The 27,964-nt window shown below is 57.5% G+C and overlaps 3 protein-coding genes across 4 annotated transcripts; 1 reads left to right on the top strand and 2 right to left on the bottom strand.

The window, feature by feature from the left end:
- Positions 1-157: 157 nt before the first annotated feature.
- On the bottom strand, positions 158-13,293 carry LOC135419595 (mucin-4-like). 2 transcript variants are annotated; one of them, XM_064666176.1, is made up of 12 exons: positions 13,118-13,293; positions 6,828-11,246; positions 5,353-5,492; positions 4,888-5,052; positions 4,451-4,606; positions 3,831-3,961; positions 2,884-2,972; positions 2,285-2,464; positions 1,724-1,876; positions 1,392-1,511; positions 1,045-1,086; positions 158-918 (listed from the first exon to the last, which is right to left on the bottom strand). In XM_064666176.1, exons 1-12 carry the CDS (start codon positions 13,176-13,178, stop codon positions 902-904), a joined length of 5,673 nt encoding a protein of 1,890 aa, XP_064522246.1. In that variant the 5' UTR covers positions 13,179-13,293; the 3' UTR covers positions 158-901. The 2 variants fall into 2 exon arrangements, with proteins under 2 accessions (XP_064522246.1, XP_064522245.1); XM_064666175.1 differs by having other exon boundaries at positions 6,150-11,246; positions 13,118-13,287.
- Positions 13,294-17,263: 3,970 nt separating this feature from the next.
- LOC135419588 (mucin-2-like) lies at positions 17,264-24,438 on the bottom strand. The gene is made up of 6 exons (XM_064666160.1): positions 23,637-24,438; positions 21,766-22,461; positions 18,793-19,173; positions 18,461-18,577; positions 18,071-18,156; positions 17,264-17,828 (listed from the first exon to the last, which is right to left on the bottom strand). Exons 1-6 carry the CDS (start codon positions 23,722-23,724, stop codon positions 17,754-17,756), a joined length of 1,443 nt encoding a protein of 480 aa, XP_064522230.1. The 5' UTR covers positions 23,725-24,438; the 3' UTR covers positions 17,264-17,753.
- Positions 24,186-27,815, top strand: LOC135419587 (deoxyribodipyrimidine photo-lyase-like). Its single transcript, XM_064666159.1, is given in 9 exon segments — positions 24,186-24,352; positions 24,355-24,636; positions 24,822-24,967; positions 25,101-25,283; positions 25,450-25,608; positions 25,946-26,144; positions 26,234-26,386; positions 26,629-26,750; positions 26,851-27,815. Coding segments are annotated over 9 exon segments (1,881 nt in total). The 5' UTR covers positions 24,186-24,231; the 3' UTR covers positions 27,367-27,815.
- The last annotated feature ends 149 nt before the right edge of the window (positions 27,816-27,964 follow it).

Raw genomic sequence — 27,964 nt, 5'->3', positions numbered from 1 at the left:
CCACTAACTGCCTTAGACCCTGGCTTAGCTGCAGCCCAGACACCCACATCCCCAGCACTAAATCCATGAACAGAAGCATCCTGCAATCCTGCTGCTCCAAGCCTGCCCCATCACTGCCTCCCACCCCAGTTCAGCAGAGGACAGGGCTGCTGCAGGATCAGTGATGCTCAGAACCTTCAGAGGTTTTATTGAACAAACAAGATTTGGTAATGATTTATTTTTTGTAAGAAAGGAATATGCTCACTTACACACAAAAAATTATTTTTCTCCCAACATTTCTGATCATGGGGTTGCATTTTGCCCTCACACACCCAGCAGACGTGACAAGCTGATTCTGGCTTGATCCGGAGAATCGGTCCCTTCTCCTGGGCACAGGGCCCAGGGACCACTCGGTGAGGGATGGCTGGGGGACAGAAGTGGAGGACAAGACAGGACTGGCTCATGGGACCAGCCTGGTACACCCTGACACTCAGGGGAGTGGCCACAGTCAACCCATGCAAGGTGTAGAAACCTTTTCCCTGGGTGCCAGGGGTCCAGGCTCACCCTGCAGAATGGGAACACAGCGGGATGTAGGAAGGACAAGGGTGGTGTGTGTGTGGTGGGGGGTACCTGCCCACCTCCCTGCCAGCAAGGAGGTGCCCATGGGCACCCACTCAGCTGCAGCTGGGAAAGGACACCTGAAACAACTGACTCCTTGGGACAAGTCTGGGTTAGAAACATATAGTTCATGTAGAAATACGGAGTTGCCAGTGCAGGCAACCACGGGCACTAGACGAGTGAGATGCCCTGCATGGTGGGCAGGGGCAATGGGTTCTAGGGGAGGACACAGGGGATGAGCAGAGCAAAGGATCCAAAGGATCAGCCGTGGCCCAGACCATGCTGTGGGTGTGCAACCCCCCAGTTACTCGTCGTCTCCATCTGCAAAGAAATGAGACTTGTTCAGTCACCTAATCCCACGTGGGCCTGGGGCAAACTGGTAGCCCCAGAACATTTTTTTGCAGGAGGACATGGGCAGAGGGAAAGGAGACCCGCAATCCTGCTCACCTGTTTCCTCATCTGAGTCTCTCTCTATCTCCTCCGAGGAATCTGTTCAGGGTTGCAAGAGAGCCCTGCATCAGCTTACACCATAACCACATCAGCTGTGGTCCTTCTCCCCTCCCAGTGCTGTCACCTCCAGACAACGCTGGTGGTTATGTGCTGAGAGATGCCCCCCACAACCCTGCACAGCTCAGGGCATGGCACAACTGCATATGGGCACCCCAAAACCTTTCCCTCATCTGCCCAGGGCTCTTGCTGCCTTAACCACGGGGAGGCTGGGACATTCCTGCTTCCCTCTCCAGCCCTGGGCACCAAGACAGCATCACCCCAGCACACACAGGCTGGAAACCCACCCGTGCCAGGTGACTGGTATCCATCACAGCCGATCTTCGGCCGCTTCTCACTGTAGCGGGCGCAGAGGTGGGCACTGCCCGCTCGGTTGCAGCACCAGTCGTACAGCTTCAGCTCCTGGTCTGGAGGCAAAAGGGAGAGTAAGGGGCTGAAGGAGACAGGAGAGGGAGATGGGCTGGCTCCAGGGCAAGGCTTGCTTCAGCTTTTAGCTGGTCCACACTCCCTCCAAGGGAAACAGCATGTCAGGAAACAGATTGGCATGGAGATTAAAATTGTTTACAAGCTACAACAATGCCAACCTCAGCCAGGGGATGCCAAGGCTGGCTGTGCTTACCACGGTAGGGCGACGCCTGCCTGGAGGACCTCCAGTACCTCTCCTGCCGCCCCTCGATGAGCTGGTTCTGGCTGTCGTACAGGCAGCGGACGCCGGCGCCGTGCTGGTTGGGGGAGGCTGAGTGCAGCATGGAGACACGGGCAGCCCACCGGCCTGAAACGGGACTGCAGTGAGCCTCGGGCAGCTCTGCCCGGCCAGCACCTCTGCCTCGGAGCAAGGAGCGGGGCCGGGGATGGCTCCTTGATATCCGCATCACCCATGGTGTTATAGGGGTTTGGAGGGACTGATGGAGATCATCCAAGTGGTCCCCAAGGGTGAGACCCCGGTCCCCAGCATCCCCATCCACGTTAGATCAGCTCTGGCCAGTCTAACACGGCAGGAACAGGTCAGCCGTCATTCCTCCTTACTTTCCCTGTCTCTGCAGGGAAGGACAGTCCCCTTCCCATTTTCCTTATGGTCACCTGCCCACCCTGCCAGGAGGGACCCCAGGCACCCCTGCAGGGAAGATGGGGAGGGACAGCTCAGGGATGAGGAGGGTGAGGAAGCAGCATGTCCACTTGCCTCCACGGCTGCTCTTGAAGCGTGGGTCCTGCTGCCCTTGCTGCAGGGAGCAGGGGCAGGTGGGCAGGCCCTGGCTCCATGCCCGTGGCTCCTGCTGCTGCCCCGTCCATGCCAGGCACTTCAGCCGGTAGTTGATGCCCACGCGACTCTCCAGCTTGTAAATCCACAACCCACGGAGGTCTGAGCAGGGAGAGAAACCATGAGCTGTCACCTCTAGCCAAGGGGACTACAGGGGCTGTTTCACCTCGAGGTGATAGCTGTGTGATGCTGATGCTGGAAGCTAAGCCCACATTGACCCCCAGCCATGGGATCCCATGCTCAACAGCCACCCAACAGCAGGGAAATGGGGAGTGGCTCTTGCCATATAGAAAGCCTTGGGACACAGCCACTGGAACAAAAAGAGTCCATGGGCACAGCAGGCATGTTTCAGCCGCAGGACATAGCTGGTATTGGGGGAAGCATTATATGCGCTTGGGGGGAAAGCCTGGCCTTGGTGAACTCATTGAGAGCCTTGCCACAGCAGCAGGCTGGATTTCATTCCCTGGGAAAATCTCCCTCCTTGTGAACCTTGTGAACTTGCCCTGGCTGTGTGGCATTACCTGTGTTGTAGCCCCTGAACTGGTCAGGGCGATATTTAACAGCTGGAGGTCTCTTACTCAGGTCATCGTTGTAGTAAAAGCCATCCCCACTGTGTTCAGAGGAAAGAGGAAAAATCAGGGCTTTTCCTGGGTGGGATTATCCCAGCCCCATCCCCAGGCTGCCCTTCAACCATCCTGATACTGAGTAGGGAGGATCAGTAGGTAACTTCAGGGACAGGAGGGCAAAGGCACCATCTCCCCCAGCCTGCTTCCTCCTCTATGCAGGGTGCAGTTAGTTTTGGATGCTACAAACACTCCTGCTGCATCAGGGGTTGAACCCACATACACCTGAAGACCCCCACAAGCAGCTCCCATGGTTTTCAGCATCTTGTCGGGCGAGATGGAGCAGAAACCCTTGAGCAGTCACACACAGGCAAGCGCACACACACACAGACACACACAGACACACGCCTGTGCCACCCGCACTTCCAGTCCAGGCCACCTTTTCCTTACCCAGCTGCAACAAGCAGCTAATGAGGAAACCCTGGAGACATTGTGTACAGGGCAAGATGTAATGTGAGGAGGCAGGAAGCGACTGCTCTAGCCAAGCACGGAAATCCCTTCCCTCAACTGGTGCAAAGTTCAGCAAACATCCCCTATTTCCCACTCCTTCCACCCAAACTGCCAGGATGCTGGGGGCCCAGGACTCCAGAGGGATTTGTGGATCTTACAACAAGCACAGCCCAGCAAGACAGCGTGCTGCAGCATTATCCAGTCACTAATGAGGCAAATTTGGTTCTGAGACACCCATATGTTAGGCTATATGGGCATGTAGACCCCATTTGGGCTATCCTCATCCTTGTAAGGCACCTCCTGGGACACAGGGAAGGATTCAACAAGCTGGAGCCATGGGTGGGATGCACCCCATTGCTCAGAAGAGGCAGGGATGGGGTGCTGAGCTCCTGTACCTGGTGTAGCCAATGAGCACATTGGTGGCAGCGAGTCTGGTGTAATCCCATTGCATCCCTCTGTCCTGGTACAGCATCAGGATGTAGGACCTGAATCCATCGGTGGTCAGGATGGCCTGGTATGTGATCGTCTGGAGACAAGTGTTGCAGACAGGTAAGAAAATGAGCAAAGATGGTGAGTTTAAAGTTAGGGGTGTGGGTCAGTGCTTTCTGGGGAATGGCAGGACTGAGGTCTGGAGGTGCAAGGCAAACACAGCCTGAACCAGTTCACATTTCGAATGGAAAATGTGATGGTTTTACTTCGAAGCTGTTCCATGACAAGCCTCAAATTCACACCATGTTATGTCTCTGAAGGACAGTGTTTCTGGTGCTCAGTAAATTCCCATCACATTAAAGATAAAAGTTTTACAGAGCAGGGAGAGTTCAACTAAAGATGTCCCTCAAAAATCTGAAAACCACCAAAACATGGGCACAGCCTAGTTCTTTTTGGCAAAATTCTTCAAGACTGGCCTTTGTCACAAAACTGGTTTCTTATTTTCAGGTACAGAAAAGGTGATCACCTGTGGATCTTGGGTTTTTTTGACAACTCAACCAGCCTGTGTGATCCATCAGCCCCTTACCTTCCGGGTGTCACTCCGTGATGCATAAACAGGTGCCTTCTCCCAGGTGATTTTCAGGGTCCAGGCTGCAGAGTAGGAGGACCTCATGTACTGCCGAACCTTCGCTTCCACGTCACGGACAAACGGAGGCTTGGCCGTGTTGAGGGTGGAGAACTCCTGCAGGTTGGATATACCCACATCTTCATTAGCTCCCAGTAGGGAAAAGACTGGTCTAGACTGGGGTCATGCACAGACCCCTACAACTAAGGGTCTGGATGGAATTTGGATGGCTCAAGAGGTGACACAGGACTAATAGCTCTTAGATTTGGCCCAGAAAAAAGAAAAGCCACTCACAGGCTCCATTAATTACACATCTCACGGGGCATCCACAGAATAGGTGATGAGTTTATAACCAAAAGGTGTTTCATGCAACCATGCACCCAGGTGGCTTCACTTACCTGGTAAAAGGTGGTGCCCACCCCACTGGAGAAGTCGGCGTTGTCCCAAAACACAGCGATCATGGGAACCTCCTCATGGCCATTGAAGCCGCCAGAAGGAGGGTTGGGATATGTGAAGATGCCTTTTTCCGAGGCTGGGAAAACGATTTGTCCATTGTCTGTAAACTGAGCAGAGGGATCTCTCCATCAGGTAAGGTCAGGACCAGTGGTACTCCCTGACACTGGGATGGCAGCCCTCCCATTTCCAAGTCCACATGGACTTTCCAAGTCCATGCTCAAGGAAAGTCACCACCTACCACTGCCAAAATGGCCACAAAGTCACATTCTGCTGCAAACAGACCCCAGCAGCATCCCAGTAGATTTGACCCTACTGGGATCCCATCCCAGGCACCTGGTTACTGGTCCCTCTCCCAGGTTTTTGGGCAATGGCTGCTTGCCCAGCAAATCAAGCACAGGTAGACTCACGTAGAGAGAGTCACGCAGGGTTCTCCCAAATGGGAATCCAGTCTCGGGCTTGAAAAGTGGAGAATTAAAATCTACTCTCCTTTCCACATACTCCCGATCATTTTCCCTCGCTCCATATCCATAGAGGGGCACAGCTGGAACTGGAAAAGAAAACAACAAAAAATAAGCCCCAAAATACACTAACAGCACAGCCTTTGGTCTGTGTCAAAAACTTTAAAGGGTTGAAATGATTTTGCTTTCAATGGGACACAGCCTAGGCAGAAGGATGATGGAGGAACACTGCCAATATCCACCTGGAACACTATTAATGTCACCTTCCCTTGCAGGAGCTTACTCCCACTCCTTTCACTGTCTTACATGGACACAGCTGCCCTAAACCTGCTGTGATGGCCTTTGTGGTTACTATCCCCTCCCTTATCTAGCCCCGTTGGGATACTGCTCTTAAGGACAGCTGTTAGGAAGGCAAAACATTGTACAGGACTACATCGGGGGAAAGCAGGGAATTAAACTCCCACAGCTCTTTCTGGAGATGTTTACAGCCTCCAGTTCCCTATTTATGTCTGTTAAATAAAACATTTGGAGGGGATGGGTTTTCCAGTTGATGGGACCATACTGAAGGCAGGCTCAGCCTGCCAATCGTGCATGCTCATGTGCAGGGGGCCCTAGTGGTGCGTGTCCTCCAGGGCCCTGGCCTCAAACAGCTCCCTTCTTTCTGGGTACTGAATGTCCCCCAGGATGGTCTGGCAGGAAACTGGATGTGCTACTCCCACCCAGGCTGCCCTGCGAGCGTCACATACCTGCGGGGCTGGGCAGCAGGGTTGGGGCAGCTGCTGGCCTTCCTGGTGGAGCTGGAACCACGGGGGACGATGTGTGGGAGGTGACAGTGGAAGTTCCCGGCCTGGGAAGCACCTCCCTGCCCCTGAGGAGGGGGGTTTGCGGGGCTGGGTCGGCAGGAGCCGGGCTGCAGGATGTGCCAGGGCATGCAGTGGCTGGGAACCCTCCCTGGGATCCCCCCTGGCCTGGGAAGGCTCTGGGGAGGCTCGACCCAGCGGTGGCAGGAGCTCCATTTGCTGAGCTGGTGGTCAGCTCACTGCCCAGGATAGGATGCAGGGCAGCGGATGGTGAGCCACCAGTAGGACCTGGACCTGGGATTTTTGATCCAGTGCTACCAGCAGTGATCCCAGTGAGAGGAAGGCCAGGGAGCCCTGGGCTCCCCTGAGGTAGGGAGTGAGTGGGTGTTTCCATATCTGCCCCAGATCCAGTCACACTGGGAAGGAGCCGGGCCACGTCCCCTTGCCCTGCCATCACTCTGGGGAGCACAGCACTTGCTTTCCCAGGCACAGGGCTGTTGGCATCCCTGGAGGGGGCTCCAGTGCTTCCTGGCTGGCAGGGAGGCAGGAGCAAGACACGACTCCCTGGCACAGAAGCCCCCAGCTCCCCCTTTCCCCCTGCAGAGGACCCCACTATTGACTCACGTGCCGCAAGTGGAGTGGAAAGCCCAGGGCTGACAGACACCCCCTCTGCAGCATTTCCTCTCTGTGGAGCAGAAGGCAGCACGGGGGAAGTGTTGGGGGATATGGGAGCATGGGGGGATGCTTCTCCCAAAGGTGCTGGCATCCCTGAGGCCAACTCATCTTCAAGAGACCAAGAAATGCCTCCAGACTCTCCTGCCGGCCCAGACGGTGCCCCTGGCACCAGGGGTCTGCTCCCACTCTGGGTGCCAGGGGCAGAGTGGGTGTCTCCATTGGGTGCCAGCCCCGAGCTCAGCCCATGCTCAGGGAGAAGCAGAGAAGCAGCTGTCGAGGTGGCCGTGCTGTCAGAAACACCGCTGTTGTCTGGAGCCACTGGAACCAGACTGGCACCGGGGGAAGATGCCCCATTCACCGAGGCTCCTCCAGGCACCTGCACCACATCGACTTGGCTCTGTTTTCCATCAGAAAGTTCAATATTGGCACTACTTTGGATGCCAGGGACAGACACAGGGGCTTCCTGGGGGCCAGTGGCCCCCAAGCCTGTATTCAAGCCACCATCGGCTCCATCAGCTCCAGGAAGACTTGCTTTGCTAACAGCCTCATCAGTCCTCCCAAGCAATGAAGATCCCTCTGTAGATGAGGAAGAAGATACAGACTGCAACACATCTCCCATATCTTCATCAGGGGTTCCTGAACCAGTTGGTCCATTTCCAGTAGGAGCCTGGGACTGCCCCATGGACTCTCCATTACCAGCCATTTCACTTGCCCCTTCTCCTGCAGCAGCAGGAACCCCAGGCCCAGCATCCAGGGAAGGCTGAAGAGCCTCAGGAGCATTGCCCTCTCCTCCAAGTGCACTCTGGCTGGCTGGATCTGAAACAGAGGATGCTGCGACCTCACCACTGGGAAGGGCAGGACCAGATGAGGAACCTGCACCAGGCAGTTGATCTTCCTGAGGGCTGAAAGCTGAAGGATTTGTCTCTATGTAGGGACTTTCTGGGTTTCCAGCCTGTGCCACATCCCCTGCACTCTCTGCCCCCTCCACCAGACCAAGCCCTGGGCCAGTTTCACTGGCCGGAGAGGCCGAGGACAGGCTGTCAGGACCAGGGGCTGCACCTGAGATGGGTCCTGCTTCATCACCCCTTGAAACAGAAGGTGCTGCCACCACATTACTGGGAAAGGCAGAACCGGATGAGGAACCTTCACCGGGAAGTTGATCTATCCCAGCTGCCATCCCACTGCCTGCAGTGGAGCTCAGGGACGGCTCAGAATCAATCCCACTGCCTGCTCCTTCCAGTGCCTGCTCTGCCGTGCCCACTCCAGGCCCTCCAGCAGCTGGCAGCCCCAGGTTTGTGCCACGATGGTCCTCAAGGGCAGGTGATGGGGGTCCTACCAGTCCATGAACTGCTGAGCTGGGGGCATCTCCTGACGAAGACAAGCCAGAGTCTGGTCCTTCAGCTCCAGGGAGACCAGCTCCCTGGGGAGCACCAGTTGCTGTTCCCCATGGCTGCGATCCACCAAAGGATGGAGACCCAGGTGCTCCCTGGGCACCATTGAGGTTGGGGCTTGCTGGTGTCTCTGTCTCAGATGCAGGGCCAGACACAGTCCCCGGGAGTGGGTAAATAGCTCCAGGACCACTGGCAGATTCACTGGGCAGGTCCACTGGTCCTTCAGCCCCTGAGAGATTGGGCTCCATTCCAGCACTGCTGGGAGGTACAGAACCAGGTGAGGACGCTTCTCCCAGTGCCGGGGCATCTCCTGCTCCTGTTCCGTCCCCGAGAGCTAGTGGAGGGGACTGCTCAGTATTCACCAGAGCCCCTGTTTCTCCTGCTGGCAGCTCTCTGGTGTTAGCGGGGTCCTGCTGAGGGTTGAAGGCTGAAGGATTTGTCTCTATGTAGGGACTTTCTGGGTTTCCAGCCTGTGCCACATCCCCTGCACTCTCTGCCCCCTCCACCAGACCAAGCCCTGGGCCAGTTTCACTGGCCGGAGAGGCTGAGGACAGGCTGTCAGGGCCAAGGGGTGCACCTGAGATGGGTCCCGCTTCATCACCCCTTGAAACAGATGGTGCTGCCACCACATCACTGGGAAAGGCAGAATCGGATGAGGAACCTTCACCGGGAAGTTGATCTATCCCAGCTGCCATCCCACTGCCTGCAGTGGAGCTCAGGGACGGCTCAGAATCAATCCCACTGCCTGCTCCTTCCAGTGCCTGCTCTGCCGTGCCCACTCCAGGCCCTCCAGCTGCTGGCAGCCCCAGGTTTGTGCCAAGCTGGTCCTCAAGGGCAGGTGATGGGGGTCCTACCAGTCCATGAACTGCTGAGCTGGGGGCATCTCCTGATGAAGACAAGCCAGAGTCTGGTCCTTCAGCTCCAGGGAGACCAGCTCCCTGGGGAGCACCAGTTGCTGTTCCCCATGGCTGCAACCCACCAAAGGATGGAGACCCAGGTGCTCCCTGGGCACCATTGAGGTTGGGGCTCGCTGATGTCTCTGTCTCAGATGCAGGGCCAGACACAGTACCCGGGAGTGGGTAAACAGCTCCAGGACCACTGGCAGATTCACTGGGCAGGTCCACTGGTCCTTCAGCCCCTGAGAGATCAGGCTCCATTCCAGCACTGCTGGGAGGTACAGAACCAGGTGAGGACGCTTCTCCCAGTGCTGAGGCATCTCCTGCTCCTGTTCCATCCCCAAGAGCTGATGGAGGCGACTGTCCAGCACTTGCCAAATCTCCTGTTCCTCCAGCCAGCAGCTCTCCATTATTAGCAGAAGAGGCTGAGGGCTGGGTGTCTGAAAGGCTTATGTCACTCTGGGTGTCTGTATAGGGACTGCCATCCCCTGGACCTCCTGCCTGTGCCATGTCCTCTGCCCCCTGAGCTCCCTGACCCTGGACCCCAGCAGTGGGCCATGCCAGTCCATCAGGTACAAAGGGGGCTGGGCTAGCGGCATCTGAATCTGAACTCAAGCCAGCGTCAGGTCCATCAGATTCTTGGGGAGGTCCATCTGGCATCCCTCCTGACTGTGACTCTCCAAGAGATGGAGACATGGGTGCTTCTGGGGCAGTAGTGAGGTCGGGGCTGGAAGGTGTCTCTGCTGCACCATCAGCTGCAGACAGGGTGTTGGCTTCAGCCCCTGGGAGTGGGTAAGCAGCCCCAGGAGCACTGGGGGTGTCTGTCAGAGCATCAGGAAGCAGTGGTGGCTGTTCTCCGGTGAAGGTCTGCCATGGGTCAGGCTGCAGGGATGGATTGTCCAGACCCACAGCCCCCACGTCTCCTGTGGGCAGCACAGTGGCCACGGTTGGGAGATTCATATCACTCTGTGCATAAGTGGGAACCTCTGGGGCCAGCAGTGTTGTGGCAGTGTCCTCTGTTTCCTCGGGTGCCACTGGTGCCTCGCTGGCTGCAGGTGACAGAGCTGAACCAGAAGACACTCCCTGCCCATCTCCGTTCCCTGTGGACGGTGCCAGCGAAGCATCTGGGCTTGGCACTGCGTGGCCAGGGAGGAAGGAGGGCTCCCCAGGGTTTCCCACTGTTTCTGACATCACTGGGCTCTCCGGAGGTAGGTGGGATGAGCCGGCTGTGCTGAATTCACCATTCGTTGTATCTCCTGCATCTCCAGACTCTGAAGCCAAGGGACTTTCCTCAGCAGCTGGGGCCATTTCTTCTGCTGTCTCTGGGTTAGTGCCCTCAACCCTGCTCACCACTCCACCCTGCTGGGTCGTAAGCAGCTCCTCAGTGCTGGGGCTGGGACTTAAGGAGTTGGCATTGGCTCCACTTTGGACAGATGCAGACAGAGTTACGACTTCCTCAACTGCTCCCATGGCTGTGGTCAGCCCTTGGCTTGGTAGCACAGTGACACTGACACTCGCGGGGCTGCCAGCAGTTGGCTGTGGCACCCAGGTTTCTGCTGGGGGAGGGGTGGTAGGGTAGGACATATTGCCAGTGGTGAGGTCTATGTCTTCTTCTCCTCTGGTCACAGCTGCAGGGATGTCTTCCTTCACATCTGGGTTGATGTCTAGGGTGGGATCAGGAGTGGCCTCTATTACCTCATGCTCTGCTTCTGGGGTGACAGCAGGGTGTTGTGCAGTGATAGCGGCAGCGGTTATGGCTGTAGTGGAAGCAGCCAACCCCCCCTCAATACCCTGAGATGTGTTAAGAGGCTTGGTCACATTCATCAAGGTTGGCACTGTAGAGCCATATTCACTCGTCACAGTCACAAAAGAGTCCAGCTCAGTCCCGGGAGGGAAGGTCGAACTCAGTGGGCTCCTCGTGAAGATGCTCTCGTCTATCTCAGCATCAGCCGCCGTGGTGCTTGTGTCTGCAGTGCCCGTCACCAGGGCACTGGGCCCTTCATTCTCTGCTGTGATGGGAAAAGCTGTCCCCACAGTAAAGGGCCCCTCAGTAGTGACAGGGGCAGCAGCAGCCCCAAGCCCTGCAGAAAAGCACAAAGCAGAGCATTACACCGAGTGCCAGAACCAGCAGCCTGCCAGGCTCAGACACACCTCTCCTCCAGCTGAGCATCACAAAGCTCTCAGCCCTTCTTAAACCCTACTGCCTCATCCCACAGCCTTACAAGGCTCTGATTTAAGAGCCAAGGAGTGCAGTCTGGGCTGCCTTAGGCATAGCACTGCACAGCACCTCTTCCATCCTCAACATGAGCAGCTACCAGATGGGACAGAACACAACTCATCACAGGTCAGGGAGAGACACACACTGGTGGCAAGCGTGGAGGCAAAGGCAGCCACTGCAACCCAGTCCAGCTATGCTGGGGATGGTACTGCCTGGCCACTGGGTAGAGCTGGGGCCCAGTAAGTCTAGCTCACAGCCCAAGGGGTGTCTGTGAAGCTCTGTCACTCCAGGACAGCCCTCAGCCCTCTTTCTGTTGCTTCAGGGACAGATCTGAGTGCAGTCACTTCTGCAGGGCCTGGGGGGGTTCTGTGTCTTTTTGCCTTCCGGGTGTCTGAGACATTTAAATAACTTTACCCAAAGCCCTTTGGCAGCGAGGACAGCCAAGGCTTAGAGAAGTCTTCCCTGACTGCAGATGGATTCTGACCTGCTGCAGTTAAAGCAGGTTTGCTAAACCTCTGCTGGGGTGGGCATCTACCTGCTACTGCCCCCACCTCTCTTGCCTCCAGCTGGGTGAAGGCATCGGGGGTTTCCTGTCCATGGAGGGAATATTTACAAGCTTCCCTGGCCAAACCCTGCTCACAGCTCACTCCTCCTGCTGCCAAAATCCTGACCCACATGCAGGAGTTTTGCTGAAGGGAGGAGACACCTGCCCACATCCCAGACATTTCTCCCAGCACCTACTGGCACCCATGGGTGATGTTTCACCCAGTATTATATTTAGGACAGGGATGAAGGCTCTGGGGAGACCAGGCTGCCTCTGCTGGCTCCAGGAGGAGCTGGGTGGATCTGCTGACACTTGGCTTTAGGCAGCTGCAATTAGGGGAGATGAAGGGCATCCCGATGGCAAGACCTGCCAGGGCTTCGCCACCACCCGACAGCCCCAGCCTGCTCCCCACCCTGGTGCTCCGGTTCATCAGGTTCCCCCTGACAGGCAGCCAGAAATCCCTGCAGCGGAGGTGCCTCCAACCTCACCACCGGCTCAGCTCATTAGCTTACAGATAGCTTGTGCAGAGTCATTAATGAGCATTATCTCCTATGCCAGACCAGTCCTCAAGGGGTCCATCCTCTTCCAGAGCCCCGTTCCCTTTCCTGGCAGGCTGCTTCCTCACCATCTCTCCCAGCTGAAATAAGCTCTTTACACCAGCCCACTCAGCCAGAGGAGCTCAGCTGCTTCTGTCCCCACCTCAGGGAAAACAAAGCACATCAGTGAAGTCCCCCCAGGTTAATTTGGCACACTCTACTCCAGCAAATCCGTGTTTTATCTTAATTCTTCCGTGTGGAGCAGGAAACACCATCTACCCCACACACCCATTCATGGGAAGTCAATGCAAGAGGGGCCCCAGCATGGAACACCAGCATTTGCTCTTTCCTGGGACGTGGGAGGGATGGGAACATTCCCGGGTCCTGCTCTGCCGGCTGGCTTCCCTTGCTGGAGGGGTACACGGCTGCCTGCAGGCTTCCGGGCTGGGCTCTCACCTCTCCCACGGCTCCACGCCTGCAACCAGCCCCTCGGGGTGATGCCTGCCCCGTAAAACACTTTTCCAGCTCCTTGGCTGCAATCTATTGCAAGGACTTTCCAGTGCAGCCAGGAGGGAAAAGCATCTCACAGTGTACCTGCTGCACCCTAACAGAGCTCAGGTAGCACATGAGCTAGCACAAAAATATTGGACATACCATGCAGAATCCATACGCAGCATCCCAGGAAGGTGGAGAGCGTCCATCCCCTAGTCCCCATTCCTCAGGCCCCCACACAGGCAGAGCACTAGGAAGCTCAAAGGGAGGAGAGAGCAGCAAGGAGCAGCTCCGTCTGTCCCTCCCTGCCTGCCTCTCCTGCAGAGCTGGAGTCCCACAGGTGTTCCTGCTCCTGTTCCCTCCTATTTATAGGGATGGCAGAAGGAGGCAGGTTGCCGACGTCCTCTCCCGCCCCCGGTCCCTTCCCTCCAATGTCCCTGTCACCATTCCCTTCCGGTTGAGCCCTCCCCTTCCCAAGGTCTGGATGCCCTGTTCAGTTGTGGCATGGGCTGGGGGTTACCCAAAGACCACCCTGCAGGACCCAGCTCCCTGGTCCACCAGCACCAGGAGGTGAAGCTGAGCCCAGAACAGGGTGTGGCACTGCCAACAGTGGCATGGCAGTCACCCCACCTGTTCCCCATGGCAGCCACCCCATGGACCCCACAGGAACCTGCTACATTCAGGGTAGGGGGCCACAGAGTGTGTGGTGGTGACAGAGCAATGCCAGCTTGTGCTACCATGCCTGTGAGGACACCATGGGCACTCAAATCACCCGCTGAGCCATGTCTCAGCCGAGGGCAAGGCAAGACGCAAGAGCCCACTTGGCTCAAAGCTTTTTTGGGAGCAGACTCAGGTTATAAAGCAGGGATGTATGGCTGGGGACAGGCTCTGGAGCATCAGCTGAGCTCTCAGTGCTCAGCTGCAACTGGAAGCACTAGAGATCCCTGTCCAGAGCTCCAGCACGTCCCAGCAGGGTTTGAAACCTGCACTTCAGTATGGGCACAGCAGTGCTGGGGTGCTGGGAGGGGGCAAATTATCCAGGAAAGCTTCTCTGCAAGGTGGGACCAGCATCCCCAGAAGCTAGAGCAGGAAAAGTCACAGGCTTGGACCCCCTTCCCTGCTATGGGGAATCCCTGGGTCACTTCACCTTGATCCCCTGGGTCACTTCACCCCTATATTTCTCCTTCCTCCTTCTCCTGAAGCAGCAATTCTTGCACATCCCCCCTCCGTGAAAACTGCTGCCAGCTCCCTCGTGAACAGCATTATGCAAACTTCCACCACTACATGGTTCTGTAGTCAATTAAACACTTCTTAACCAGAAATACCCCCAGGCAACTCCTGCAAAGTGTTATGAGGGGTGTTAGGCAGTACAGAGTGTCCCGCTGGAGCTGGCTTCCGTTGGGCAGGCAGCAGTGGCTGGGCACGTTGAGGGACACCCCCAACCCAACAACTAGGCAGAGTCGACAGGGAAATGCCAGGGGAGGCCAAGTCACGGCTGGTGAAGCACCATCCTGTAAACCCACGCATTACCCCTGGCAGTGGGAACTGGGCACAGACCGTAAATCGGGGGGAGCGCCGCTCACCTGGAACAAATGTTCCCCTGCCCACCGAAAATGCCGGTGTGGGGGTAAAGCCAGGGGGGAACAGTGCACTGGGGGCCTGTGCAACCAGCACTGCAGATCACGGGGTGACTGCCCAGCCAGTGACCACCTGAGCAGCCACCACACCTGGGCTGATGGAGGATTAGAGGGATACAAACCTACCGTGGGAGAGTTGTTCCTGCCTGTGCTGACAATGCCATATCACTTTGGAAAGCCACCCCAACAGGGAATATATGCTGACGCTGGAGAAGGTTGCTCCAGATGGTGTTTGAGGTGCAAAATGTGGTGGGAACCACAGGGATTGTTGCAAACGTGCTGCTCAGCATAGGGGAAAGCAACTTGGCTGAAGCAAGGTGGTAGCCTCAGCCCTCCTGCAAGCTCCTGTCCATGCTCCCTGAGCCAGCTCTGCCTGGAGACCCTCATACCTCCAACTCCTGCTCATGCCGTCCCCAAGAAAACTCATTTCCCAGCAGAATCACAGGAATGACACACCAAATTTGTCCCTCTGCTGTGACATTGATTGGTACACCCTCCCAAGAAAGCCTGCAGCCACTGAGGGATGCCTTGTCTCAAGGATGGTGTCCAGCTCCCACCCTGGGAAGGGGCTTTTTAATGATCCTTCTGCTACTCCTGAAACAAACATCCTGACAAAGCACTGATTCCTGAAAGAATAACTTTCATCAGCAGTTACCAAGGACCAAAGCATCATGTGGGCACTGGAGCCCTTCAGGAGCCTGTAGCCATGGGACAATTCTACGAATCCCAGCACCCAGGGGCTCTACACCTTCCAGCACAGCAGAGCATGGCCCAGCACAGTGCCTTATCAGCCTTTCTGAAATTAATGGGCTGGTTGTTCCAGCTTTGTAGAGAACACAGCATCTCCTACTGGATCCCCTCTAGCCTCCTGGCAAGGGCATTTGGAGAGGGCTCAGGGTGGTAGTGGGGGAAACCAGGTTATCCATCAACTCCACAGGTTCTGGATGACTTGGCATGCTGGGTGTGTTGCAACACCCTCCTGCCAAACAGCAGGAGCTGGGCTATAGCCATCAGCAGGACTGAAGGGGAGGGGAACACTGGAAGGGACATCTGAGTCACAAGGGACTTGAGATAGGCGCTCCATGATGCTGCCAGGCCCTCTGAAGGGGACAGTCCTGCTGGGCACTGGGTCTTCTCCTTGGGAAAATGCTGGTAGATGGCAGTGGATCACAGCAAAGATGGTGAGAACTGATTTGTGGGCTGGGAAAGCAGCAGGACCTGGATACAACCTCCCAAGGCCCCTCTGGTCAGAGATCCATGGCAGGCAAGCAGCCACGGGGTGAAAGTGGCAGCCAGCATCCTCATGGATGGCAGGCATGGAGAACATGGGTAGTGTCAGGGGCTTGCCAGAACTCTGTGCTGCCAGTGCCTGGGCAGTGACCACCACCCCCACATGAGCCACATGCCCCCACTGTGTCCCTCCTCTCCCTCCCGGGCTGGGGGCAGAGGGGACCAGAACATCTCCTCCTCTCACTGCCCCCCCACCACGATAACGGTGGAAGGCAGCCGTGCTGGCAGAGGACAGTGAGTACCCCAGTCACCTTTTCATCCCAGCGCTTCAGGACCTTTTCCTCCCTTTGTGACGCAGTTTGGCTCCACTACGCCGGCTTTGGCACCCAGCCATGTCCCGGGGTCTGAAGTTATGGATTCAACAGCCGGAGAAAACAGCCCGGTGGGACACGACGTGGGAGGACTCTTGGCCCAGCTCCACGGCGTAGGCAGACCACAAGGATTTCTTTCCCAGCACCCCATCAGGCGTCCAGCACGGGGACCCCTTCTGTCAGGTTTTGCCCTACTCCCCAGCTCCCTGCCCAGGTGCCAAGGGACCTCTCTCGGTGTCAGTGAGTCCGACAAGCCCACGAAAGACAGGCAGCGTCCTAAAGAGCAAAGGGGCAACCCTGGGATGCAAGGGGCATCCCAAGTGGGAGCATCCTGACAAGCTGCCTGGGCACAAGCCTCCAGCCCCAGCCCAGCCTCTCCCAGCCCCTGAGAGCTGGCAGGCAGCCAGGTGATCCCATGGAGTCTTTCCCTATCCTGTCCAGCTGCTGGTTCCTTCCCAGATGGTTGACAACCCAGGCAGCCTGGGAGCAGTCCCCATATTTGGCATCCCTCAGCCTCATGCGCCCCTTCCCAGCCCTCCCTGTGCTGGGGCGGTGAGGGCTGCCAGTGAGGAATAGGGATCAGCCAAAAACAATCCCTGACACGCAACAGGGCTATTTTCTAATTATTTTAGTTTTCAATCTCCAGGCGAGGTGACTTGCTTAGGCTAATAATTGCTTCAGTTGGATTTTATCTGGCTAATTAATCAGTTAATAAATGACTTTGCTGCAGGGGGACAGATGTTGCGGCCGTCTCCTTAGCTGGGGACTGGAAAAAAACAGGGAAGGAGCACAGCCCACAGGATTTCCACGGCCCCGTGGTGTGTAGAACTGCCCCAGCAGCTGTGGGGTGCCATGGGGCAGAGAGCACCCAAGCAGGGACCCCCGTCTGCTGGAGTTCCCAGCCATCCTCAGGAATGTCTGCAGCCGCCCCTGCCAGGAGGGGACAGCCCTGAGCCTGTCTCTCCATGCAAAGCTTTTGAGACTCGGGTGGTTTTCCTCTCCTGTACCTCTAACAGATGGCAAAGCTGAAAATTGTGAAAGGCAACTTGGAAAATAAAGAAGTCATCAACTTCAACACAGAAAGCATGGAGTTTCTATTTACTGCCCGGCCCGTGTTGGCATGGGCGTGCTCCTCTGTCAGCAATACCGCAGGTGAGCCTTGGGCACAGCAGTACTGGGGGCTCCAGGTCTCCTTCCTCTCATCCATCAGTCCCCAGGGTGGCTTTGATGGCTGAGCCAGCACAGTCCCAGCTGTAAAAGCCCAGTCCCGCAGGGTCCTCTCCTTCCAGCCCCCTGGCAGCGCTGGAAGGGGTCACACCACAGGAGCCAGGTCTGGAGCAGGGTGGTAGGAGGTCTTGGCCTTTACAGACAGGCTGTGGGAAGGGGCAGGGGCACCGCAGCCCACGGGGGGCACTGGGGGTGCACAGGGAAGGACGGGGAGCCCCAAGTTCAAGAGGAGCTGTGCAGGTTACCCGAAGGGGCTGCACTGCCATGGAGTAAGGAGCTGGGAGCAGATGCCTTGCCAGTACATGTGGGAGCTGGCAGGGCAAGGGGCAGTGGTCAGGGGCTCCTCTTCCCTCGCCATTCCAATGACAGGCCAGCGCACGGGAATGCTGTCTGAAGGTTCTCACGGAGCTGTGGGGAAAGAACAGCCATCAAAGCATGCCAGAGGGGGTTTCCTACCCCCTGTCCCCACCTCGAAAGGGCCTGATCCTGAAGTGTGTCAGCTAGAGGGTCTCCCCTTCATCCAAAAGGGCTATGGGTGACAATCAATGCAAGACCCAGCCATTCTCCTCCCACTGGCTGCCTGACCCCTCCCTGACTGCCTGGACCATGGCTGGCAGATGCAAAATGGCATCTCCTCCCACACACCTTACCTTGGACAACACCAGCTCCTGCACCGTGCTGTTCCCCAGGTCCAGGGGGGTGCTTAGCCGCAGAGACAGGAAGAGGCGAGATGCACCTAGGGACAAAAAATGTGGCTCTGGTTATTGCCCTTGAACCTTGGATTGCAACAAAGAATCTGGGGGTCTTTCCATCAGATTGCTGGCACAGACACGGGACCTCCTCCCAGGTTAATTGTGTCATGGACACTCTACACTGTCAGGAGAACAACCCTCCCACTGTACAGCAAACCCAGAGCACATTCCCCAGAGCATCACTGAGAACATGGCAAAAGCAGTGGGGTTCCAGGACCCCCCGCACTAGCCTGTGGCAGTCCAAAACTACAGTGGGTGGGTGGTGATGCCCACAGGCACTTCACTTACTGGTGTTGGATGAGCCAGTGGGGCAGACGGGTGGCGGCATTGGCAGGTCTGCAGAGGTGCTGTGGGTAACCTCTGAGGTCTGGGTCGAGTTCGTGGTGGGGAAAGAGAACTCAATGCCTGTGCAAAGCAATGCTACATTAGTACTCTCTGCAGAGGTGCAGGATGCTCCTGCAGCTGGGGATAGACCAAGCCTAAGCAAAGACACGTACATGAAGCCACCCTAGGACATGCCCAGAATCCCTGTGAGGATTTGTCCCCGTGAAAGTGTCCCTACCTTCCCGTAGGGAACCCACCCATGACTGCACTGGGGGTCCCAGATACTGGCAGGGTACCTGGAGTCGACTCCATAGTTGGGGGGAAGATGCCAGGGGTAGTCCTGGATGTGGTCCTGGCCGGGTGGCTGGGAGAGGGGGTGCTCAGGGGGACCTCCGTGCTGATAACAGGGCTGGCCGTGGTGTTTGCCAGGGTTGTCAAGGGCTCAGATGAAGTAGCTGTTGTGGTGGGAGGAGGCGTGGTGGGAGTTGGGGTGCTGCCAGTCCCTGGGGATGTGCTGGACCTCTCTGGGGTGGAAGCTTCTGTTTCAGGGCTGGAGGGAGAGAGGGTGGCTGCAGTGGTGGAGTCAGTGGTGGGCAGCTGTGCAGAGGTCTCCATAGATATTGAGGAGGTGGGGGGAGGTGGGGACGTGGCTGCTGTCACACCCATGGCAGTTGTCTCTGCAAAGAGGTTGGACAATGAGATGCACAAGGGTTGGTGGTAAAAGGCTGAGGCCATGGTTGTTCTGGGGATGGCACAGCATCACCACCACCATGAGGTCCCCAAGGAAATCAAAGCTACACATCAGCCATGGACCATTGGGAATGGAAGTTCACCATCCTGCATGGATCAAACACGTGGATTCCCTGAATGGGCATCTGCAAGGCCAGCCATGTAAATCCCCAGCCTGACAAAGTAGGAACAAGCCATGGGCATCACCAGTCTCAGGGCAGAAACTCCTGTAGGTGCCAGTCCTAAGACCCATTCCATCACTTTCACCCATCCCTGAAGGAAATCAGACAAACCCGTCTGACAGGAAGAGCCGAGCAGGAACTGGTGACCGTGAGACAGTCTGGAAATGCAGCAGCAGCAGTTTACACAAACCTCTCTGCTGCAGATAGTCAGGAACTGATAGCACTGCGTGTAAATAATGGCAACGGGGGAAGCAGCCCCACAAAGGAACAAATCCCAGCTTGCAGCTCAGGGCGAGCCGTTAGAGACGTGCTGTGACCCACGAAACTGCCAGGGGGTTGTGAGACAGAGGAGGGACATCCTCTCTTCCCACCCAGACCCTGTGCCAGGGCAGTGTGCTATCCCCAAGCAAAGCCCAGGGACCTGTAACCTACTCCAAAGGATGCACAGGACAGCCTGGCTGCCTGACCCTTTGTCAAGGGGTGTCTGTGAGGTGGTGGCTTTGGGATGCCAGACTGGATTCCCCAGTGTTCCCAGCAGAAACACAGTGAGTCTGGGGCTCTGCTTACATGAGAATGGCAAACGGAGCCACAAGCCGCCATCTGCTTTCAGCCAACCCAGCCAGAAACTTCCAAAGCCCCCGGCAGCCACTCCCTCCCTGCACACAGCAGCTGCTTAAATAACAATGTAGAGAAGGGCAAAGGTCTGATCCCAGCCCACACCAGGTGAGTGTCTGCACTGAAGGGCTTCATCCTCACACAAAGGAGAAGCCAGAAGTCCACCTCTGCTTCCCATTTATCAAACAGCACCCGCAGCATTTCACCCCCCCACCCCACAGATGCAGGATCATTCCTCACCACCCTGGGGAATGATGCTCCCCACTCACAACCCACCCCATGGAGAGCACCACATCCCACTCAGCCCTTACCCAGAGCAAGGTGCAGCACGGCGAGGCAGGTGAGGCTCAGCAACAGCAGCAGCAGCAGGGGCAAGAGCAGGGGCAGCCCCCCTCTCTGCCCAGCCATGTCCAGGCGAGCAGGAACTGTTACACCCCGCAGGCGCAGCTCTGAGTGCTCCCCACAGCCCCAGCACTGGGGTTTCCAGGTCAGACATCAACTGCACAGCTGGACCCAGAGCAGCCACGAGCGGTGGGCAGGGCAGGCCAGCAAGGCCACCACTACGACAGACCTGGTCCCTGCAGCCCAGGACTGTGCCGTCCTCTGCCTGCTGAGGAGAGCGTGACAATGGAAAAAAGTCCAGGGAAGTAGCCAGGCTACCTGGAACCGTCCCTGCACTTCGCCACAGGGGTGATGTTTGGTGGTGGCTCCCAGCACCAACGCCCTCGGGAGACAACAGCCAGCTCTGCCTGAGCGTGAGGAACTGGCTGAAAGAACAGGCAGCACTCAGGAAGGGCGTGCTCCAGGCTGAGGGTTTGTCCCCTGGGCTGTCTGTACAGGCATCACTTCCCCGTGTCACAGCGTATCACAGCTGAAGTGTACTGCTCACAGCTGGAGCTTCCTTCTTCTCAGGGTCAGGGACAAGACCAGTCGGAGGCGCCTGCAGGCACTGGGCCAGGTACAGGCATTCCGCAGGCAGGAAGGCAAGGCATGCTGGAGGATTGTCAGAGCACATCTGCCCTGCTGCTGTACAGGTACATGGGGGCACTGCTGGGGCACAGGCACACAGAGGCCATCACCAGAGTACAGGCACTCTGATGAGGTGCTCTCACACTGTGGCCATTAGGCCAGGGTGCAGGTACTCTGTGAGGACACAGTTGCTCTGCTGGGGTACAGGGACACCAGGGACATCGTGGTATCGTGCACAGCCAGGGGTACTGGGATAGGGCACAGTCTCCCTGCTCTGGTTGATGTGCATGGAGTGGGGTGTCACCAGGGCACATTTGAAGTCCCATGGTAAGGGGACTGCTGGGGTACAGGCCCATTCCTTGAGGTACAGGGTACGTACAGTCTCACTGACAAGGTGCAGGCTCACTGCCAGGGGCACAGCCACACAGCCACGGCACAGCCACAGTACAGCCACACTGCTGCAGTACAGCCACACCACTGAGGTACAGCCACAGCGCAGCCGCACAATTGCAGTACAGCCACACCATCAGGAACTGTCAGACCATGGTACAGTCACACTGCTAGGCACAGTCCCACCAAGGCACAGGCACAGTCCAGCATAGGACCATCCACTGGCCTGAAGAGCCTAGAGACCAGGCAGCCCCCACAGGGCTGGAGCCAGGCCATGGGCTGGGCTGTGGGGAAGGAGCCAGGGGCCTGGCTGAGCAGGATGGGAGATCCCATAGGGATTTGCCACCTCATCCTGCCCCCCAGGTGCGCCATGGCTGCACTCACCTGCAGTGGCACTGGTAGTCTCGGGTGCTGTCAGGGTGGAGGTACCAAGGGTGGTCCTGGCTGTGGTCCCGACTGGCTGGCTGGGGGCAGGGATGCTCTTGGTGGCCACTGTGCTAGTAATGAGGGAGGCTGTGGTGTCTGATGGGGTTGTCAAGGGCTTGTTTGAAGTGTCTGTCAGTGCTGGTGTGGTGAGAGAAGAGGTGCTGGCACTTCCTGGGGATGTGCTGCCAAGCAGCGTGGTCATGGCTGGCCCTTGGTGGGTGCTGGTGCCAAGTGTGGTGCCCACCCAGGTGGAGGAGAGAAGAGTAGAGGTGGGGGGAGGCAGCGTGCTCATTTTAGCTCCAAATGAGCTCAAAGCCAGGGCTGTGCTGGTCCCCACGGATGTGACATTGGTTGCCTTGGGACAGTTGGGTGTTATGGCCATGGAGGTTGAAGTTGGGGTGCTGGTGGTGAGCCCCACCCCTGTTGGCGTGCCAGTGGTGAGCCCCAGCCTAGGTGATCCAGTAGTGCTGTGGGCTGTGCTGCCCCTCTCCTGTGCTGTGGTGATGCTGGAGGTTTCCAGGCTGCTCCCCTGAGGTGCAGCAGCACTGGGTGTGAAGGCATCCATTGGCATCTCTGGGGTAGAGGTTGCAGGACTGGAGGGAGGGAGGGTGGCTGCAGTGCTTGAGCTGGTGTTGGGCGGCAGTGCCATGGTCTCTGTGGGTGTCAAGCATGTAAGGAGAGTCAGGGATGCAGGGATTGTCATGTCTTTGACAGTGGTCCCTGCAAAGAGGTGGCAGACAGCACACAAGGGCTGGCAGTGAAAGGCTGAGATCATGACTCTGCTGGGGATGGTGCAACATTACCACCACCATGAGTTGCCCAAGCCTTGCATCAGTCATGGATCATCAGGACTGGGGATTTTCCACCCTGCATGGATCAAGCACGTGGATTCCCTGAATGGCAGTGTGACCATCAGCAAGGCAAACCACGTAAACCCCCAGCCTGACAAAGTAGGAACAAGCCATGGGCATCACCGGTGCCAGGGCAGAAACTCCTGTAGGTGCCAGTCCTGAGACCCATTCCACCACCTTCACCCATCCCTGGAGGAAGTCAGACAAACCCGTCTGACAGGAAGAGCCGAGCAGGAACTGGTGACCGTGAGACAGTCTGGAAATGCAGCAGTTTACACAAACCTCTCTGCTGCAGATAGTCAGGAACTGATAGCACTGCGTGTAAATAATGGCAACAGGGGAAGAAGCCCTACAAAGGAACAAATCCCAGCTTGCAGCTCAGGGCAAGTCCATGAGAGACCTGCTGCGACCCACAAAACCTCTGCGAGGGGGTTGAGGGATGCAGCAGGAAGGGACCTATGGCTGTAGCTTGAGGGTCTCAGAAGGTACAAGCCTCAGGTTTATCCCAGGAGGTACAAGCCTCAGGTTTATTCCCTGGGCTCAACTCAACACTGCTCTTGCTTCGTGTCAAGTGCCAGCGTTGGGTGGCATTTGAAGTTTTCCAGGCCCAGTACATCCTGGTGATGTTGCCATCCAGGCAGGGCTGTTTGGTGCTGCTGGGCAGGTTGTAGCAAAGGCAGTGAGCCCAGCATGGACCAAGGTTCAGCGAGGGGGTCCGGCTGGATCCAAGGTCTTCTCTGCCCAGATGGAGACCCACATGAGAGGCAAAAGAAATAAAGCCAAGCTCATTGCTCATGTTTTGCAAAGCGCTGCCCTGTTCACTCACTAGGATAGAGCTGAGATGTTGGAGAGCAAACAACACCCACAGTGTTTCACCTCTGTGGCTGAAGCCACTACAGGGCCACCCACCACTCTGGAGACTGATCCTCTCCCCTCCCCATGCACTCCAGACACCACCACATACCGTTCAGCCCTTACCCAGCATAAGATCCAGCACAGCAAGGCTCAGCAGCAGCACGGGCAGCCTTCCTGTCCCCCCAGACATATCCAAAACCAGCACCCCCATGCCTTGCAAGGTGTGGACCTGAGGACACAGCGCGTAGGATGGTGCTAGTGAGGAACTGCGCTGCCGAGTGATGGCTGAAGGTGGCTGGAGCTGCTTCCTCGTTCCCGGGGACAGGGAGGGGAGGCACCAGCGGGCACTGTCCCCCCTCCCGAGCAGGTGCAGCACCGTGGGCGCGTCGGGGACATCGGGGCAGCACCTGCGCCCGGGGGCGGGGGGCGGTCCCAGGCTCTGGGGGCACGCCCCTCCCTGCACGAGGCCACACCCATGACCACGCCCTTTACACACGCCCACAGCTTGTGTAACACTGGGAGGACCGCGTGGTGCCGGGTAGGGATCGGGGTCAGGGTCGGGATCGGGGTCGGGATCGGGGTCAGGGTCGGGATCGGGGTCGGGGTCGGGGTCGGGGTCGGGGTCGGGACCCCTACCCGGGGATCGGGGACCAGGAGCGGATCGGATCGGTAAACGGAACGGGCAGGGCACCGTTACCCCCCGTGCCCGAGGACCAGGATGAGCAGGGGACCAGCATCCCCCGGGCTCTGGGGGCGGACTGGGATGCGCAAGGAAGCGGGAAAGCTCAGCAGGGTCTCGTTTCCTCTCAGAAGTGCAGCACGGTCTCGTTTTCTCTCGCAGCGCCGCTCGCAGCCACGGTGCTCCGGGCGCTGGCCCGGGCGGTCCTGAGGATGCCGCGGGGACAAGGGAAGCGAAAGGCCGAGGTCACGGAGGTGCCTCGCGTGTCTCGGAGGAGGACGGAGGAAGAGGAGGCGATGCAGGAGGCCCGGCGGAGGGCGGCCCCGTCCGTGCGAGAATTCAAGTACAACAAAAAGCGGGTTCGCCTCGTCTCGCAGGGCTTGGACCTGAAGGATGATGCTCGGTGCATCCTTTACTGGATGTGCCGGGATCAGCGGGTACAAGGTGCGAACCAGCTGGCAGAAAGGGCCGGGAAGCAGAGCTCCCATGGCTCTGGTCCCTTCCCCCGGTAGGCCTTGGACCTGGCCCCCCTCTGCAGGGGCGTCTGGGGAGAAACTTCTTGTGAAACCCCATCCCCATCTCTTCAGTGAAGCATCCTCTTGACACTGCCCTGTGTGATTTCTCCCCAGATAACTGGGCTTTCCTCTACGCCCAGCGCCTGGCCCTCAAACAGGAGCTGCCCCTGCACATCTGCTTCTGCCTGGTGCCCAAATTCCTGGAGGCCACCATCCGGCACTACGATTTCATGCTGAGAGGCCTGCAGGAGGTGGCCGAGGTACAGCCAGGGGTTGTCCCTGCTGGGTGGGAAAGGGCTTCTGGGGAAGGGGGAGGCAGATCCATCCCTTTGGTGGTTGGCTGAGGTCTGCAGAGCTATGAACTGTCCCATAGCCCTTTCCCTGTCGCTGTAGGAGTGTGCAGAGCTGAACATCTCCTTCCACTTGCTGCTGGGCTACCCCAAGGACGTGCTGCCTGCGTTTGTGGTGGAGCGTGGTGTGGGTGGGCTGGTGACAGACTTCAGTCCCCTCCGCCTCCCCCGGCAGTGGGTGGAGGACGTCAGGGAACAGTTGCCAGAGGATGTGCCATTTGCACAGGTGGGTGTCAGCACTCTGGGAAGGGAAAATTCTTGATGGTGAGATGTGGGAGAAACTTGTCTCCTGTGTTTTCTGCACTGGAGTGACTTGAGCAGAGAGCATGTGTGTCATGTCATTTGGGACCATTTGCTTCGTGTCACACTGCCTCCATGGCTTTGCTTCCCAGGTTGATGCCCACAACATCGTGCCCTGCTGGGTTGCCTCCCCCAAGCAGGAATACAGCGCCAGGACCATCCGGGGCAAGATCCACGCTCAGCTCCCTGAGTTCCTCACTGAGTTCCCCCCTGTTGTTCGTCACCCATATCCCCCATCCTGCCCAGCAGAGGTACCAGCAGGAGACACCTCCAAACCCATTCACGACCTGTCCCAGGGTGTTTCACAGCTGCTTTGTGATCCTGGGAGGGGTTGGCAGGGGGTGAGGACAGTAACCTGCCTGAGGTCACACACAGATGGTGTAGAAATGGGGATGCCCTGAGGAAGGGGAGGTTCCTACCTCATTCATTCAATTCCAACATCTCTGCCATGCAGAGGGCTTGTTAAGAGGAGGTGGCTAGCATGGGCTGGGGACTTGCTGGTTGGGGACATCCAGGGGACATAACATTCTGGGACAGTCCTGGCTGAAAAGCATCTGCAAATGCACTCACTGCTCAGTCGCCGCCCAGCCCATTGCTTGGGAGGCCTGTTATTCCAGCTTGCAGGTGGACCACACAGTGAAGGAGGTGGACTGGGCAACCCCTGGCACAGCTGCAGGGCTGGCTGTGCTGAAATCCTTCATCACAGAGCGACTGAAATCCTTTGGCTCCCACCGGAACGACCCCAACAAAGCAGCTCTCAGCAACCTGTCCCCATGGTTCCACTTTGGTGAGTGTCCCAGGCTTTCCACTCTGCAGTAGGACTGAGCAGGGTGTCTTGGACTGGCAGCCTGACTTGCTCCTTCCCCATGTCCCCAGGCCAGGTTTCCACCCAGCGAGTCATCCTGGAGGTGCAGAAGCACCGGCGCAAGTACAAGGAGTCGGTGGATGCGTTCGTGGAGGAGGCTGTGGTGCGGCGGGAGCTGGCTGAAAACTTCTGCTACTACAATGAGAACTACGACAGTGTGCAGGGTAGCATCAGGTTATGTGGGCAGTGCTGGGGGCCAGGCTGGTACCCAACTGGTCACTCCAACTTGGCAGTCCTATTTCTGCTAGGAGGAGGGCTGTGGGGGCACTAATGTCCCATCATTTAGCCCCTTCTGGAGGCAGGTGCCCTCAAGACTGGTGCCTTCAAGAGCCCAGCTCTCCCATCTCTTCCTTGGTACCCTGCAGTGGCAGGTTGCTCAGTGTTGCTCCTCATCTCTTGCTCACAGGTGCCTACGACTGGGCACAAACCACCCTGAAACTCCACGCCAAAGACAAGAGGCCTTATATCTACAGTCTGCAGGAGCTGGAGCAGGGGACCACACACGACCCACTCTGGAATGCTGCCCAGGTACTGCCCTACATCTTCCCCACAAACTGCTGAGCTTTTTACCAAGGGGCAGAAGTGACCTGGCACAGGCTGACCCCTACAGCTGTCCCTATCCCCCCAGCTCCAAATGGTCCGGGAGGGGAAGATGCACGGCTTCCTGCGGATGTACTGGGCCAAGAAGATCCTGGAGTGGACTCGCTCCCCTGAGGAGGCCCTGAAGTTTGCCATCTACCTTAATGACCGCTACGAGCTGGATGGGAGGGACCCCAATGGATACGTAGGCAAGCTGCAGGATGGGGGCAGAGGGTGGGGGGGTCTTATCTGTGATGGCCAAGGCTGCAGCAGTGGGGAGGGCAGGGCAGGGGCTCTCTGCAGGCGGCCCAACCCATACTCCAGCCCATCCTGCTTTGCACCCACATCCCACTTGTTCTCCATGTGCCTCCGAGCAAGGGGAAGAGCTGACGCTCCATCCCCATGCCTGGCAGGCTGCCTGTGGTCCATCTGTGGAATACACGACCAGGGCTGGGCAGAGCGGGCCATCTTTGGGAAGATCCGCTACATGAACTACGCCGGCTGCAAGCGCAAGTTTGACGTGGACCAGTTCGAGCGTCGCTATGCCCCCACGCACTCCCAGTGACAGGCAGAGCGTGCCTTGAGAGGGCTCGTGCCCCTCTGTGCTGGGGCAGATGTGCCTTTGCCAAGGTGCCACCCTGCAGAGATCACCCAGGGCAGGGATCACCCTGGGTGCTGTTGGAGGGCTCGCTGTAACAGCATCAAGCCCCATGTCTCTTCTCTGCCACCACCCCCTGCTCGAGCTGCCATGCTGGGACAGCTGCTGGAGTCCTCTCCTGGAAGCTGTGAGAGCCCATGCTCAGCATGCCTGGACTGCCAAAAACCTTTTCTACAACCACCACGCTCAGGATAGTCCAGGTCACCGTTGCTGCTGCTAACCACAGCTTAGATTTCAGCTGAGCAGGGTTTTTCTGGGGAAAAAGCCCTCAGAAAGTGGCTTGTGGTGGAGCCAGTGCTAGGCTGGGTGGCAGATGCATCTTTTAACAGTTGTTTTAAAGTTTACAGTTTCTATCACCTGTGTTGATGGTGTTTATGGGGCGATGCACAACACTGCTGCGAGGGGACAGCTGGGCTGCATGGAATGGGGATGCGAGCAGGGACAGAGCAGCCAAGGCCATGCCCCTGGGCCCCTCTGCCAGCAGTAAAGGCAGGCTCAGGAAGGG

The sequence above is a fragment of the Pseudopipra pipra genome, chromosome 10 (genome assembly GCF_036250125.1).
Source record: "Pseudopipra pipra isolate bDixPip1 chromosome 10, bDixPip1.hap1, whole genome shotgun sequence".
Lineage (NCBI taxonomy): Eukaryota > Metazoa > Chordata > Aves > Passeriformes > Pipridae > Pseudopipra > Pseudopipra pipra.
This window is presented reverse-complemented; position numbering and strand designations above follow the sequence as displayed.